The following is a 16,338-nucleotide window of genomic DNA, read 5'->3' as shown; positions in this document are numbered from 1 at the left end:
AAAATTGTGGCAAAATATCAACAATCTCAAGGTTACAAGTCCATCTCCAGAGAACTAGATTTGCCTTTGTCCACAGTGCGCAACATTATCAAGAAGTTTGCAACCCATGGCACTGTAGCTAATCTCCCTGGTCGTGGACGGATGAGGAAAATTGATGAAAGATTGCAACGCAGAATAGTCCGGATGGTGGATAAGCAGCCCCAAACATGTTCCAAAGACATTCAAGCTGTCCTGCAGGCTCAGGGAGCATCAGTGTCAGCGCGAACTATCCGTCGACATTTAAATGAAATGAAACGCTATGGCAGGAGACCCAGGAGGACCCCACTGCTGACACAGAGACATAAAAAAGCAAGACTACAGTTTGCCAAAATGTACTTGAGTAAGCCAAAAGCCTTCTGGGAAAACGTCTTGTGGACAGATGAGACCAAGATAGAGCTTTTCGGTAAAGCACATCATTCTACTGTTTACCGAAAACGGAATGAGGCCTACAAAGAACAAAACACAGTACCTACGGTAAAATATGGTGGAGGTTCAATGATGTTTTGGGGTTGTTTTGCTGCCTCTGGCACTGGGTGCCTTGACTGTGTGCAAGGCATCATGAAATCTGAGGATTACCAAAGGATTTTGGGTCGCACTGTAGGGCCCAGTGTCAGAAAGCTGGGTTTGCGTCCAAGATCCTGGGTCTTCCAGCAGGACAATGACCCCAAACATACGTCAAAAAGCACTCAGAAATGGATGGCAAAGAAGCGCTGGAGAGTTCTGAAGTGGCCAGCAATGAGCCCAGATCTAAATCCCATTGAACACCTGTGGAGAGATCTTAAAATTGCTGTTGGGAAAAGGTGTCCTTCCAATAAGAGAGACCTGGAGCTGTTTGCAAAGGAAGAGTGGTCCAAAATTCCGGGTGAGAGGTGTCAGAAGCTTATTGATGGTTATAGGAAGCGACTGATTTCAGTTATGTTTTCCAAAGGGTGTGCAACCAAATATTAAGTTAAGGGTGCCAATACTTTTGTCCAGCCCATTTTTGGGGTTTTGTGTGACATTATGTCATATTTGCTTTTCTGCCTCTGTTTTATATTTGTTCCAATACATACAAAGGGAATAAACATGTGTATAGCAAAACATGTGTTAATGCAATACCTTTTTTGTGTGAAATACTTGATTTTCAGGAAAAATATCAAGGGTGCCAACAATTTCGGCCATGACTGTATGTATATTAATTGGTTTATGTGACAGGTAAAGTGTCTACAAAACTATGGTATACACTGTATATTGGAATTCGTAGCTTTTACTTTCTGACTATCACATTTCTTGAGGTGCTAAAATGCCAGGGCAGTACAAACCTCCCCCAAATGACCCCTTTTTGGAAAGTAGGATTTTGCAGAGAGGCTTTTTTTTTTTTTTTTTTTTTTTACACAAAGTTGTCGCTTTAATGATATATTGCTCATGCATGCCAAGGGTATACGTGGAATAACACCCCAAAACACATTCTTCTGAGTATGGGTATACCACATGTGAGAGACATTTTGGCAGCCTAGTTACATACAGGCCCCCAAAATCCAATGACCTCCTCCAGGCTATCAAAGGGCACATTAACTCATATCACTTCCCCACCACCTATCACAGTTTCGGAGGCCCTAAAATGCCAAGATAGTACAAACACCCCCCCCAAATGACCCCTCTTTGGAAAGCAGACACCCCAAGGGGTTTCTTCTACTATCCTGGCATTTCAGGGCCAACATTAGAAGCTTATGCCACACATCACCCACTATTGAAGACCAAGCCTTTTCTGACACTTTGTTTACACGAAAAAACTTTTTTTCCTAGAAAACTACTTTGAACCACCAAACATACATATATATATATATTTTATTATTTTTTTTTTTTTTTTAAGCAGAGGCCCTAGAGAATAAAACAGTAGGTGTTGAAATTTTTTATGTCACACAGTGTTTGCGCAGCAATTTTTCAAATGGAAATCTTTTGGGGAAAATACACTTTTAGAATTGTAATGCACAAAAACACAATATATCATCCAATTATTTGATAAAATATAAAATATTTGAACTGTTTGACCCAGAGCAGTTGCAGCTGTTCCCCCTTCCCCCCCCCCCTCTTTTCTCTCTCTCTCTCTCTCTCCTACTTCTTGTTTCTCTCTCTCTCCCCCACTTTCTCCTCCTTTGCTCTATCCTACATTCTCAACATTACCTTCCCATTTCTCTGAGTTTAGATGAACTTAGAATACCAGCAGACCCACAGGTACAAATACAGCTCCTCAGCCTCCGCCCCCCGGGGTGGATGCCCAAATATCCACTGGTATCACCATCCTCTCACTGTGTACTGCATCACATTCTTTATTTAAAGGGATCATAGGAGGATTGGCTGATTTCTGTACCCAATTGTTATGTTCACTTTATTCTATGTCGGTTTTTGTTTGGAACATGTTTTTTGCTTTTTTTTATGTCTTCTTAATTCAAGCAATGTTAATTGATGAAACTATGTGTGCTTCAGATGTATATCCTGTCAGGGATACGGGCATTTCCTGAGTTTTATACATGATCCGAATGTAACCTGCATATGTTATCATTGTGCCTCTTTTCTCAATAAAATTTGTTTTGGAAAAAAAGAAAATATATATATAAAAGATGTTCCGTTGAGTAAATAGATACCAAACATGACATGCTTTAAAATTTTATTTTTATTATTGACAGGCAACGCTTTAAAAGCCTTTACAGGTCATCAATTTATATTTACACAGGAGGTCTAATGCTACAATTACTGCCCTCGATCTGACGTTCATGGCGATGCCTCACATAGATGGTGCAATCGCTGTTTACATACCAGCATGGGGTCACCGTTTGCGCATGCAGGTGCGTGCAAGGGGGCTAGGGGGCTTTTTTTTTCCTTTTTAGATATTTAAATTTTTTTTAATTATTTTTACTGTGTCCATTTTTTTTTTTAAATCACTTTAATTGCTATCACATGGAATGTAAATATCACCTCTGACTGCAATAGACATTGACAGGTATTCTTTTTTGAGAAATCTGGGGTCAATTAGACTATAGATATCTCCTCTGCCCTTAGATCATCTGATCTCACCCAAGATCGGTGTGGTCAGATGCTTTCCCAATTTACACATGGTGCTGTTTTTATCATGGGAAACTAAAGTGATGAAATGCTCGTAGCTTCCGATTTCTTAGACTATAGAGATGATTGGAGCCATTTTGGTCTCTGATCAACTCTATAGTCAGCCAGCGGATCTTCCAGCTGCATTCTCTGATTCCCCTGTGGGACAGGAGAGTCCAAGAAAATGTTGAAATGCGGAGGGGTGATGATATGTCCCTTCCCGCTGTTTGTAAAAACAATTCAGCAGCTAATTGGCCACTAGGATTGCTTTTACATGAAAGCCGACTGCCAGCTGAGAAAAACTATACCAGGATGATGCCTGTAGCTGCAGGTATCATCCCGGTATAACCACACAAAGTCCAGCGACGTACCAGTACATTGCTAGTCCATGTTGGGCATATACTGTATGTAACAGCAGACAACATGGGCATACAATTATTCGGCTCTGTGGACCAATATGACCGCAATTCATCCATTTTTGTAATGCCCATGTTGAGGGTTAGGCCCAAAAAAGTTTTAAAGTCAGAAACTGTGATAGATTTCCATACAAATTGTCTGGCAAGAGCTGAATTTGGGTGGGCGGTGATGTATTGTTGTGAGTATAAATTGCCTTGGCCCACAATCAATTGATACAAATCTAACATGAAGAACAGTGCAGGGGCTAAACGCTAGTGCTGGAAGCGAATGGGGCCAATCCTGCTAACACTGCATTTTTGGGGACATTATACAAAAGGAGGCACTAGTATAGTTCTGTTCATGATCATTATATTGATCCGTACAAACACTATACTAGTAATGGCGGTGATCAGCAACCTATAGCACGAGTGCGATAGTGTGCGGGCACTCTAACATTAGCTGACCCTGGCTGGGTGGGCGCTTAGTGACCCTGACATTATCGGATGTCGCTAGTGGCAAGAATGCAGTGATCAGTGAAAAATTTTATATACGAACACTGTACTATTGGCACTGGCTGGGTGACGGGGCGATCAAAGGGTTAAATGTGCTAATCAAACATGTGTGTGCAAAATGTAGTGCTATTACTCGGTGCCGTGTTCTCTCTTCTCTCCCTAGACTGACCAAGGGGGGCAGTGGGGGGCGCAAGCACGTTCACACCCCGAAACAGGAAGTGTCGCAAGATTACGTCGCTTTGCCAAGAGCTGCTGCTTGCCTGCAAAATGCAGGTAAGCAGGTGACAAGTATTAAAAAAAAAATAAATAAAAGGACACCTTAAATTTTTGTTTTTTTTTTAATTCTGAATATGGTATTTTGTCATTTTATTTTTTTAAATGTTTTTATTTTTTAATATGTTTATGAGAATAGTACAATGTTACCATTGTACTACTGTGGGGGGGGGGGGGGGGGTGATCAGGGATTTTTTTTTTTTTACACTTTGCTTTGCAGGAGAAATAAAGATCATTTTTCCTGCAATACAAAGCTTGCTGTCATGAACTCAACTCATTCATAAACGGAGTTAGGTTTTTGACAGCTCAAGATAGTGATCTGTCATTGGCTGGAGCTGGTCACATGGTACAAGATGCTGTGATTGACCCCATGTATCATGTGACAGCTGTGGGACAATCACAGCTCACTAGGAGCAGCAGAGCTTTGCTTACATTGTGATCATGTGATCGCATAACAATCACATGATCACTGGGTCCTGTTCATTTCCGCTGTCACGGGGGGTGCGCTGTGCTGCCTGCTTGGGTGCGCTGCGCCCCATGTTGGTACAACCAGGGTAGGTCACTTTGCCTGCCCTGCCACAGTACAGGTGGACGGGAAGCGGTTAAAGGCAATTTAAAAAAACAAAAAAGACAAACACACAAACATGTCATACTTACCTGCTCTGTGGTTTTGCACAGAGCAGCCCTGATACTCCTCTTCTTGGGTCCCCCGCTGGCACTTCTGGCCCCTCCCTCCTGCCAAATCGCCCAGAGCAAGCAGCTTGCTATCGGGCACCCAAGCAGGCTTACTTCCAAGCTGCTGCTCTGCGTGTCCATTCACACACAGAGCTGTGGCTTGGCCCAACCCCCTCCGTCTCCTCACTGGCTCACCTGCTTTGATTGAGAGCAGTGGGAGCCAATGGCTCTTGCTGCTGTCTTTGCCAACAAGGAGGGAGAGTCCCCAAAAGCTGAGGCTCTCATGCACATGGCGATGGGGCTCAGGTAAGTATTGGGGGAGGGGGGGCTGAGGGGGGAGCTGCACAACCTTGAGCCTTTACAACCACTTTAATGGGAAACCCGGGGGACAGTACCTCTGGAGTGAGGAATCACGCTTTTCTGTCTGGCAATCTGATGGGCGTGTCTGGGTTTGGCAGTTTTAAATTCTGAATATGGTATTTTTTATTTTACTTTAACTTTTTTTCTTTAATACTTTTATCAGAATAGTACAATGTTACCATCGTAACGATACTTGCCTGACTGCATTGTGCCAAGTGTGAAGTTTGGTAAAGGGGTGATTATGGTGTGGGGTTGTTTTTCAAGGGTTGGGCTTGGCCCCTTAGTTCCAGTGAAGGGAACTCTTAAGGCATCAGCATACTAAGACATTTTGGACAATTTCATGTTCCCAACTTTGTGGGAACAGTTTGGGGATGGCCCCTTCCTGTTCCAACATGACTTTGCACCAGTACACAAAGCAAGGTTCATAAAGGCAAGTTTGGTGTGGAGGAACTTGACTGGCCTAAACCTTGTGGACAGCCTTCCCAGAAGAGATGAAGCTGTTATAGCTGCAAAGGGTGGGCCAACTCAATATTGAACCCTACGGACTAAGGCTGGGATGCCATTAAAGTTCATGTGCGTGTAAAGGCAGGCGTCTCAATACTTTTGACAATATAGTGTATATCCTGCAACGTTCTTGTCTATACCTCTGTATGAGCTGCTAGAAAGCTGGAAGACATGTCAGTGGACTACAAGGGTGCTCATCAGTGCCCTTGCAGTCCATTGAAAACTACAAGCTTTCTGCCGCAGTGGTAGAGAGCACTTGTAATTTTCTTAATCACGGAATTCTGTGAATGAATATCTCAGCTGTGCTGGCTTTTTTTCAAATGTGGCAGCGGGCAGAGATCAGGCAATGCAGGAATTCCCATGCATCCCCTGCATTAAAGTGGAACGTCACCCAAGAGGGAAAGTTCTGATCTTCCTCCTCCACCCTCCTCTTTCAGGCTCCCCCCTTTCCCCACATCTTTCTGGACATGTCACAGGTCCCAGAGAGCTGCAGAATAATTCACAAACCACAGCGTGGCAGCGCATGCACAGTGGACAGCCGGCTGTAAAGCCTTAAGCAGTCACATCTGGCTGCCAACAGTTAATATGCCAGCGTTGGGAACCTAAGACTGGTGAAGAAACTGGTCAGGGTGAGCACTGGATCCTAGGACAAATGAGTGTGTTTATTAAAAGTCAGAAACATCACACTTGTGCCCTCCCCCATTTCTAAACAGGAATTTTGGTGCACTTTTCTTTGCAAAATTGTTTTAATTCAGCCACACGGGAGGGTTTTTGAGCATGATCGGCCTGTTTAAGGTTTTTGTTTAAGCCAGAGGTGGGCTTGCTGGTGTGTTTCAGAACATTGTTCTGCTGCATAACCCAAGTGCGCTTGAGGTCACGAACTGATGGCCAGACATTCTCCTTCAGGATGTTCTGGTAGACTTTGTGGTTCCATCAATTATGGCAAGTTGTCCAGGTCCTGAAGCTGCAAAGTAGCCCCAGATCATCATAGTACAAACACCATGTCTGGTTGTTATGATGTGCTTTTTATGAAATGCTATGTTAGTTTTAAGCCAGATGTAACCGGATGTACACCTTTCAAAAAGTTCAACTTTTGTGTCATCAGTCCGCAGAATATTTGCCCAAAAGTCTTGGGGACAATCAAGATGTTTTTTTGGCAACATGCGAGATGAGCCTTTTTGTGTTCTTTTTGATCAGCAGTGGCTTTCGCCTTAGAATGCTTTCATGGAAGCCATTTTTGTCCAATCTCTTATTGTTGAATCATGAACACTGACCTTAACTGAGGCAAGTGAGGCCTGCAGTTCTTTAGAAGTTGTTCTGGGTTCTTTTATGACCTCCTGAATGAGTCATCATTGAGCTCTTCAAGTAATTTTGGTATGCCAGCCACTCCTGAGAAGGTTCACCACTGTTCCAAGTTTTCTCCATTTGTGGATAATGGCTCTAACCATGGTTCACTGGAGTCCCAAAGTCTTAGAAAAAGCACTGTAACCATTTTCAAGACTGATAAATGTCAATCATTGTTTCTCATTGGTTCTTAAATTCCTTTAGATCCCCGCATAACATGTTGCTTTTTTAGATCTTTTAGCATGCTTCAATTTGTCAGACAGCTTATATTTAAGTGATTTCTTGATTCAACAGGTCTGGTAGTAATCACTCCTGGGTGTGGCAAGTAATTTATTAGGAAGATTTATTAAAACCCTTACCTACAGCTAATTAATGAGCAACTCCTTTCTGAGCAAACCACATGCAGGAAATTGTTTTGTCCACTCCTCCTCACCATATCAAGCTAACTGGTAGTACAGCCTACCTAAAGCAGAACAGGAAAGCCCCAACTGAATTATGAGAATTTCATTAACCTTTTGAAGCCTGCTGACTGTGTGGATTCAACTTTCTAAACATTCTACGTGTGTCTACTAGGATCCAGACATCATAAACGGTATTATTTTTTTTCACTTTTTTCCCTACTGTAAAATGTGTTTTTCCAAGACATTTAATGAGGCTGTGCCAATTCAAATGCACTGCTTCTATTTTTGATTTAAAAGGCTGTGAAGGAGATAAAGAATCTGATAAAACAATAAAATATTAAACTAGTAATGCAAAGTGTGAATCGTGCACAAGGGAGAATACAGTAGGTCCATTACCTTAGGACGCTAGCACGAACTTAGGATAAATGGATAAGGGTAAGGTTAAAGGGGAGATGTACGGGGGTATGTCCTCGAAAGATTTGCCAGTGTTTAATTTCCTGAAGATGCAATGCTAGAACTCAGGGCCTATAATACTGTATTTTGCTTGTGCCCTGTTCAGTGTTTTTCTAAAATCACATTATAAAAAGTTATCTGACCATCTTCAATACAAATGGCACTATCATTTATTCAACTTTGAAGAAGGTTAGAAGCTTGTAATTCTCTATAATTCTTTTAGATTTATCTCACTTTTCCGTCAAAACAATAGATACAGCACTGTTACGGAGTGATCACAAAACAATAGATTATTAGATCACCTTTATCAATGCCCTTCATACAGTATCTCCAAGAGATGTCAAAATAAAAAAAAAAAAAAAAAAAAAAAATCGCTCAGATCTTTGTTTGATATGGTATGGATATGCTACCAACATCTGTCTCTAAACAGAAAGACTGCTTGCTGCTCATAATTTATAATGGATAAGCTTCATCTTTATAGGCTATCGAAACCTGCCAACACTTACAGCAGGAATTCAAAATATGGACAACACCTGTGAGTATATTGCCCTTTACAAATGCTGCTCTTGTTTATAATATATCTATTTTAAGATTGTTTTTTTTTTCTTAGCCGTTTCTCATTTCTAAATTCAATAGTCAATTGCCATGTCATGGTTCAAAATATGTAGCTTAGGTAGATAAAAGCCTACAACCAACACCCCCCCCCCCCCACTGAAAAACTTTGGAAGCGGTATTCGCATTTAACCCAATATGTAAACGCTTTATTCTACTGTATAGTTACATATGGTCAAAGACCCTTCTCAGTCCATTTATATTTTGAAAGAATTACAAAGGTCTTGGTCATTTTATTAAAATCTATAATAAATCAGATAAACAATGATAAGCCTGCACCAAAGGTTCATTACTGAATATTTCTATGTAGATAACTTATTACAGAAACAGATGCTTGCAAGGCCATTTTCCTCCAGTTCCTATAGTATCTGTATGGTGAGCTAATGTAGCAACTTCTTTGACTATACAGACACAATTATATTGATTTGCTCAGTTTGCACATCTGTTTTTTTAACTAGTATTCCTACTTACAAGACAGACCAAGCAATCAGCTATTCTTTTTCTTAGTTTTTTTTGGGGGGAGCTAGATCATAGTTTTTACTTTATGTTGGATCTTGTCTTTTTATTTTATTGTAATTTATCATCCAGGAAACTATAAAGAGAACATTGGCCTTACATTTATATGGATTTGAAATTTGATTAAAATATGCCTTTTCCCAGTACTATATGGCAATTTGTTTTTCAGGAGATCCCTCTCTGCAGTGCAAATCTAGTTAAAGGGATCCAGACTAGCCTTCTGGGCTAAAATCCAAATACATAACAGGACCTTGTCAGAAAAACATTTGTGCAAGCACCAAAGCACTGTCAGCACGAGACACAAGCCAAATTGAGTGCCAGTGTGCTTAAATCAAGCACATGAATTACCAGTACAAGGTATTCTAATTTACAAAGATTACGCAGAGGACAGCAATTTCATTAGTAAAAAAAATCTAATTCAACTACTATGGAGAAAAAAACAAACACACTACTTATTTTATCTTTACTGTACAAACACATACATAAAAACAACAGCACACACTTAAAAATGGTATGTGCCCCTTACAAAAAGAAAAATGAAAACTTAATTTAAAGCAAAAAAAAAGTCAAAATGACTAAATCTGAAAAGACACAGCCAAGGAAAATAGAAATAAGTCAGGCAACAGCTAATAGCCAAAGCACACAATTCTGCTTTAATTTAAAACAGTTGCACACATTTGCTGTCTGTCATGTGCTGCAAAAGGATTTAGCCAAAAGGTTTTATTATACAATGCCAATGAAAGAATATGGCAATATTACTACAAACAGAAGCTGTATGTGCATACATTACCTGCTGCTCTATACAGTATCTTAGGTTCAAAGAAAATACATGGGTCTTTATCCTCAATACAAGAAAGTAGCAAGCCCTTTGCTTGGATTGGACTTCTGGGTATGACCACCTGCAGTAAACAGAACAGTATTACATCAATACATATGCCAAAAGAGTGTAGAGGCCAGTATAATAAATGGACATTTGTTCAGACTTGATGTAAGTTACACATGCTGTTTTGATCACTTTAGGTTATGAGACTTTAAGCTAACTTGTGTTTAACCACTTGCCTACTGGGCACTTTTACGCCCTTCCTGCCCAGGCCAATTTTCAACTTTCAGCACAGTAATGCAACACTGTACACTTTTATAAAAAAAAATTTCACACAAATAGAGCTTTCTTTTGATGGCATTTAATCACCACTGGGTGTTTTATTTTTTCCACTATAAATGAAAAAAAAAGAGAAAATCTCGGAAAAAAAAAAATTTCTGATGTGCATTGCTGAGGCTGCACTGATGGGCAGCACCGCTGGGCACTTTTGGGGCTGCACTGTGGGGCACTTTTGGGGCTGCACTGATAATCAGTGCAGATGTCTGCTTTGAAAGTTGCCGGTTATTGGCAGTACTTTCTTCATGCTGTCACAGCATGAGGAAAGTACTGCCGATAACCAGCAAATGTATTTACATAGTGGTCAGCTGTGATTAGACACAGCTGATCACGTGAAAAAAGGCAGCTGTGATTGACCTTTTACCATGTCATGTGATGAGCTGTGTCCAAAAGGACACCGCGATCATGGGCAGTGCCGGGGGCGCGTTCTGGGAGGATATCATGTGACACCTTCCCAGAACTGGGCTACCGTGCTGTAGCCATTATTTAGCTATACTGTGGTAGTAAAGTGGTTAAAGTTGAGAAACTACCAGTAAGACAGAGGCAGAAATACAGGGGTGCTGTAAAATACGCTCAGTTAGGTTGCAAAGTTCCCTGCTTTTGGGCTCCAAGGAACTCCTGCAACTTTAAGCAAATTAAATAAAAAATACAAATTTATTTAATATATTGTAGCTTACCAGTCCTTAGATATGGTGGCTGCATTATCTTTTTTAGGCATTTTCTTTCATTTTAAGCTGGTGATCCAGTCCATGAGTGTTTTTTTTCTCAATTTCCTTTAACAGACCAAGCAGGCCAGCAAAAATAGCAGTTAGAGGGCAGAGACAAACAATTTAATTTGGAGTTCCACCCAAAAAGCGAAGTTCCGCTTTAAAGATTGGTCCCCCTACTCCCCATTAAGGATTGGCACCTTTGGGGAGCAGAGGGGAACGGGTGCCCAAATTTGACAGGTACCCACTCCCACTGCGATCGCCTAGGCGATCGGAAATGGAAGTTGTCCTCCTACCCTCCCTCCCTGAAGTGTTGTGGGACATGTGACAGGTCCCACAAGACGACGGGGCCATTCAGGAACCGCAACGCTACTCGCGCATGCACAGTGGGCACCTGGCTGTGAAGCCGCAAGCTGTCACAGCCGGGTGCCCACACTGAAGATGTCAGCGCTTGGAACACAGGACGGCAGGTGAAACGGGCTGCGGCGGGGGCAACGCGGGATCGAGGGACAGGTGAGTGGCTGTTTTTTTAAAAGTCAGCAGCTGCAGTTTTTGTAGCTGCCGATTTATTTTTTTTACAGAGTGAGTGGAACTCGGCTTTAACACCCACAAAGCTGTTTACAATGATCAGTTTTTATTTGATAATATAAAACCTTTATCCCAGAAGAATAAATATTGTTGTCACCGCTTCATAAATGTTAGATGGACTTTACAAAAAAGGGAGTAATAATTTAAAGCTGAATGCCAGCTAACACTATCCTCTGCAGTAATTGACAATGCCGCTGTTTCCAAGTGTGGCTACGTTGCTCCTCCATATATACAGTGGAGGAGTCAATGTAGCCACCCTAAGACAGGAGGCGTGTTACTGGACCATCACCAGATGAAAATAAAGAAATAAAAGCTTCAAAAAGAGAAAAAAAAAAAACCACAACACTAAAGCAGCCACCACATCCAATGAGTGGAAATCTACAATATATTAGATTTTTGGGTTTAGTTATGCTTTAAAGTGATACTAAACCTTTGTTTTTGTTTTGGTGGGTTTTTTTTTATAGCAAACATATTATACTTACCTGCTCTATGCAATAGTTTTGTACAGAGCAGCCCCGATCCTCCTCTTTTGGGGTCTCTCGATGGCACTGCTGCCTCCTCCCCCCTTCCAAATACCCCCCTAGCGAACTGCTTGCTAAGGGGGATAGTCTACTAACCTGTCATTTTAGGGCCTCTGAAACGGATAGGTAGTGAGGAAGTGATAAGGAAATATGCCCTTTGAAAGCCTGGAGGTAGTCATTGGATTTTGGGGGCCTGTATGTGGCTAGGCTGGCAAAAAGTTTCTCACATGTGGTATCCCCATATTTGGGAAGTAACAGAATGTGTTTTGGAGTGCTATTCCACATATATCCATGGCATGTGTGAGCAATATATCATTTAAAGTGATACTAAAGTATTTTTTGTTTTTTAAAACATGCACATAGTAGCCCAGATCCTCCTTTTCTCAGGTCTCCCAACAGTGCTCCTGGCCCCTCCCTCCTGTCAGATGCCCCAGCAAGCAGCTTGCTATGGGGGCACCCGAGTAGGTGAGCTCCCAAGCTGCAGCTCTGCGTGTCCATTCATGCATAGAGCTGTAGCTCGGCCCATCCCCTTTCCTCTCTTGATTGGCTCACTGGCAGTGACTCACTGGCAGTGACTGACAGCAGCCTCAGTCAATTAGGAGCGAGAGTCCCCGGAGAACCGAGGCTCTCGCGGACATCACTGGCTCGGGATGAGACTCAGGTAAGTTTAAGGGGGGGCTGCTACACACAAGGTTTTTTACCTTCATTCATAGAACGCATGAAAGTAAAAAACCTTGAGCCTTTATAACCACTTTAATTGACAAAAAAAAAAAAAAACAAAGTCTTCCATGGACCCAACATGCCTCTCAGCAAATTTCTTGGGGTATCCAATTTCCAAAAAAAGGGATAATTTGGGGGGTTTTTTGTACCACCCTGGCATTTTAAACGCTTCCCATCTGCCCTATAGCAGAAGTACTGCTACAGAATGGCACAGGTGCGCAAAATCATGTCAATCACTGGGTCCCGGTTGGTGATTGCCGAGCATTTCCGACAAGGGAGGACTGTTTATAAACAAAACAGTTGTCTCCCCTGTCAGCTCGTGCACACTGCTTTGCATGGCTCTGCATACCACAGCCATGCAAAGCAGTGTGGTTACGGTGAAGCACAAACACACAGTCCCACAGTAAAACAGACACAGCACACAGTTAACCCTTTGATCGCCCATTCCTGCCCAGTGCCATTAGTAGAATGCCCGCTGTAGTCCCGCCATAAGTCGCTAATCACCGCCTTTACTAGTAAAAATAAAATAAAAAATCCCAGTATATATACCATCATTTGTAAATACTATAAAATGTCACATAAACCAATTTACATGTATTGGGATTTTTTTTTTTTAGCAACCACATGTAACATGTAACATGAATACATTTTGGCCTAAATTTATGACGAAATTTGATGTTTTAAAATTTTTTTTTACTGGACATGTTTAATAGCAAAAAGGAAAAAAATATTTTTTTTTTCTCAAAATTGTCTTTTTTTTTTTTTTTTTTTAATAGCGCAAAAAAAAAAAAAAAAAACACACAGGCGATCAAATACCACCAAAAGAAAGTTCTATTCCTGGGAAATAAAAGGACGTAAATTTAATTTGGGTGCAGCGTTGCATGACCGCGCAATTGTCAGGTAAAATAATGCAGTGCGGTACTGCAAAAAATGGCCCGGTCAGGAAGGGGGGTAAATACTCAAGAGGGCAAGTGGTTAACATCTCAAGAAATATGATAGGCAGTCAGAAAGTAAAAGCTGTGTAAATTCCAATATATATACACCATAGCTTGTAGATGCTATAACTTTCACACACAAAAAGGGTATTAACAGTCGGATTTGAAAATCATCAGCTTATTTCAGAGCAATTACTGAGTGAACCAAAAGATGGAGGACATATTTCATTGAAGGTAGGAGATCAGCAGCAAGGACACAGAAAAAAGTTTTTTCCCCGGAGTTCTGCTTTAACCACTTGCCTATTGGACACTTTTACCCCCTTCCTGCCCAGGCCAATTTTTAGCTTTCAGCGCTGTCGCACTTTGAATGACAATTGCGAAATCATGCAACACTGTACCAAAACTACATTTTTTACTTTTTTTTTTTTTAGACTGATAGAGCTTTCTTTTGGTGATATTTAATCACCACTGGGTTTTTTATTTTTTTGCTAAAACTAAAAAAAAGACAGAAAATTTAGGAAAAAAAAAAGTTTTTTCTTAGTTTCTGTTATAAAAGTTTGGGCACTGATAGGGGGCACTGATGGGCAGTGACAGGTATCACTGATGGGCACTGAAAGGCAGCAGTCATATATGGCACTAATAGGCTACACTGACGGGCACGGAGAGGCAGCACTGACGGGCACGGAGAGGCAGCACTGAAAGGAAGCTCTGATGGGCACAGATATGTGGCATTGATGGGCACTGACAGGTGGCAATTATGGGGCTACACCGATCATCAGGGCACTGACAGGTGGCAATTATGGGGCTACACCGATCATCAGTGCCCTGACGATCAGTATACATGTCCCCTCTGAGGAATGCAGATTACCGGCTCTCCTCTCCTCACGCACTGTCAGCGTGAGGAGAGGACTGCCAATAACCGGCATTTCCTATTCACATGCGATCAGCTGTGATTGGACACAGCTGATCGCATGATCGAGACTACATCATCGGCTCTTTACTGTGATTGGTGATCCGCTGTGTCCCAGGGACAGAGCAGACCACCGATGGGTGCACGTGTGCAGTTAGAGTGGGAGGACGTCATATGACGTCCTCCCAGAATGAGAGAACCGCCGACCTTCCATCATTTCCTTATATGGCGGGCGGGAGGCGGTTAAAGTGGCATGCCAGGAATATAATCGAATAGGGAGAACAACAGTGAGCGCTAATCCTGAAAGCGGCTAAGCATTCTAAGCAACCAATATGTACTTAAAATGGAATAACATAAAAATAGTGCAGCGCTAAAGGTAGTGATAATGAGACAGATATAAGTCCACTAAAAGTCTTGGTCATAAGAACGTGTCCAGTGACAAATGAGGATTCAAAATTGGTGATCCGTGTGGAAACGGCTGAAAAACGCACTCACCAGAAGCAAGACACATAAAGGCAGTGTGCATCTAGAGCTCATGGATCCTGAATCCAGAAGGGAATAAAGCTGGTCCAGTTACAGGAATGGTGGATCCCTCCTCTGTGGATGCAGCAACAGATCCTCCTCTTCCCAATTAGGTGTAGGATTCCAAGATCAGGATTCTGCAAGCAAAAGCTCCTCAGGGGAGTTTAGGGAAGGACACCCATAGTGTAGTAGGTTATAAAAAGCAGCTTTATTAAAAATTATAGTATCCAATTCAAAGTAGGCAGGTATCAAAGATGTGTCAGCAAGACAAACTAACCCTGACACTCTGAATAATGGCCGCCGGGCCTCCACGTGGCTCCGGCGGCGTAGCGTCTCCTAAAGGAGGAGCCTGGACGTCGAGACGCTACGCCGCCGGAGCCACGTGGAGGCCCGGCGGCCATTATTCAGAGTGTCAGGGTTAGTTTGTCTTGCTGACACATCTTTATGATACCTGCCTACTTTGAATTGGATACTATAATTTTTAATAAAGCTGCTTTTTATAACCTACTACACTATGGGTGTCCTTCCCTAAACTCCCCTGAGGAGCTTTTGCTTGCAGAATCCTGATCTTGGAATCCTACACCTAATTGGGAAGAGGAGGATCTGTTGCTGCATCCACAGAGGAGGGATCCACCATTCCTGTAACTGGACCAGCTTTATTCCCTTCTGGATTCAGGATCCATGAGCTCTAGATGCACACTGCCTTTATGTGTCTTGCTTCTGGTGAGTGCGTTTTTCAGCCGTTTCCACACGGATCACCAATTTTGAATCCTCATTTGTCACTGGACACGTTCTTATGACCAAGACTTTTAGTGGACTTATATCTGTCTCATTATCACTACCTTTAGCGCTGCACTATTTTTATGTTATGCCAGGAATATAACTGTCACATTTGCTTGTGTTCTCAACCAAACTGTCAAGTGATCATATGTGCAGCACCATGGCAGTAGCAGATCAAACAGATGGCAGCTTCCTCAGCTGGAAATTATAGGGGGGTTTAGTTCTGCAATATTTGCTGTTCAGGGCTTCAACAAAATGGCAGCCTCCTCCCACTCACATCCATTTTATAGGACCAGTGTGTCTTCTATACTCCTCAGCCACCGATCTCTTTAC

General features: G+C 42.0%; 1 protein-coding gene across 2 annotated transcripts in view; it reads right to left on the bottom strand.

Moving 5' to 3' along the window:
• BCKDHB (branched chain keto acid dehydrogenase E1 subunit beta) overlaps window positions 1-16,338 on the bottom strand; it is a 275,645-nt gene that overhangs the window by 156,943 nt on the left and 102,364 nt on the right. For both annotated transcript variants that reach the window (XR_016306628.1, XM_089655349.1), the window contains exon 6: window positions 9,957-10,065. Coding sequence is in view for 1 of the 2 variants with exons in the window: in XM_089655349.1 (XP_089511475.1) it covers window positions 9,957-10,065 (109 nt within the window). In the remaining variant the exon portion in view is untranslated. The remainder of the gene's footprint in view (window positions 1-9,956; window positions 10,066-16,338) is intronic.

Source organism: Staurois parvus, unplaced genomic scaffold (genome assembly GCF_062004578.1).
Source record: "Staurois parvus isolate SC_StPar_1 unplaced genomic scaffold, SC_StPar_1.0 ptg000834l, whole genome shotgun sequence".
In the NCBI taxonomy this organism is placed as follows: domain Eukaryota; kingdom Metazoa; phylum Chordata; class Amphibia; order Anura; family Ranidae; genus Staurois; species Staurois parvus.
Note: the sequence above shows the minus strand (reverse complement) of the source record. Positions and strands in the feature narration are given on the sequence as shown.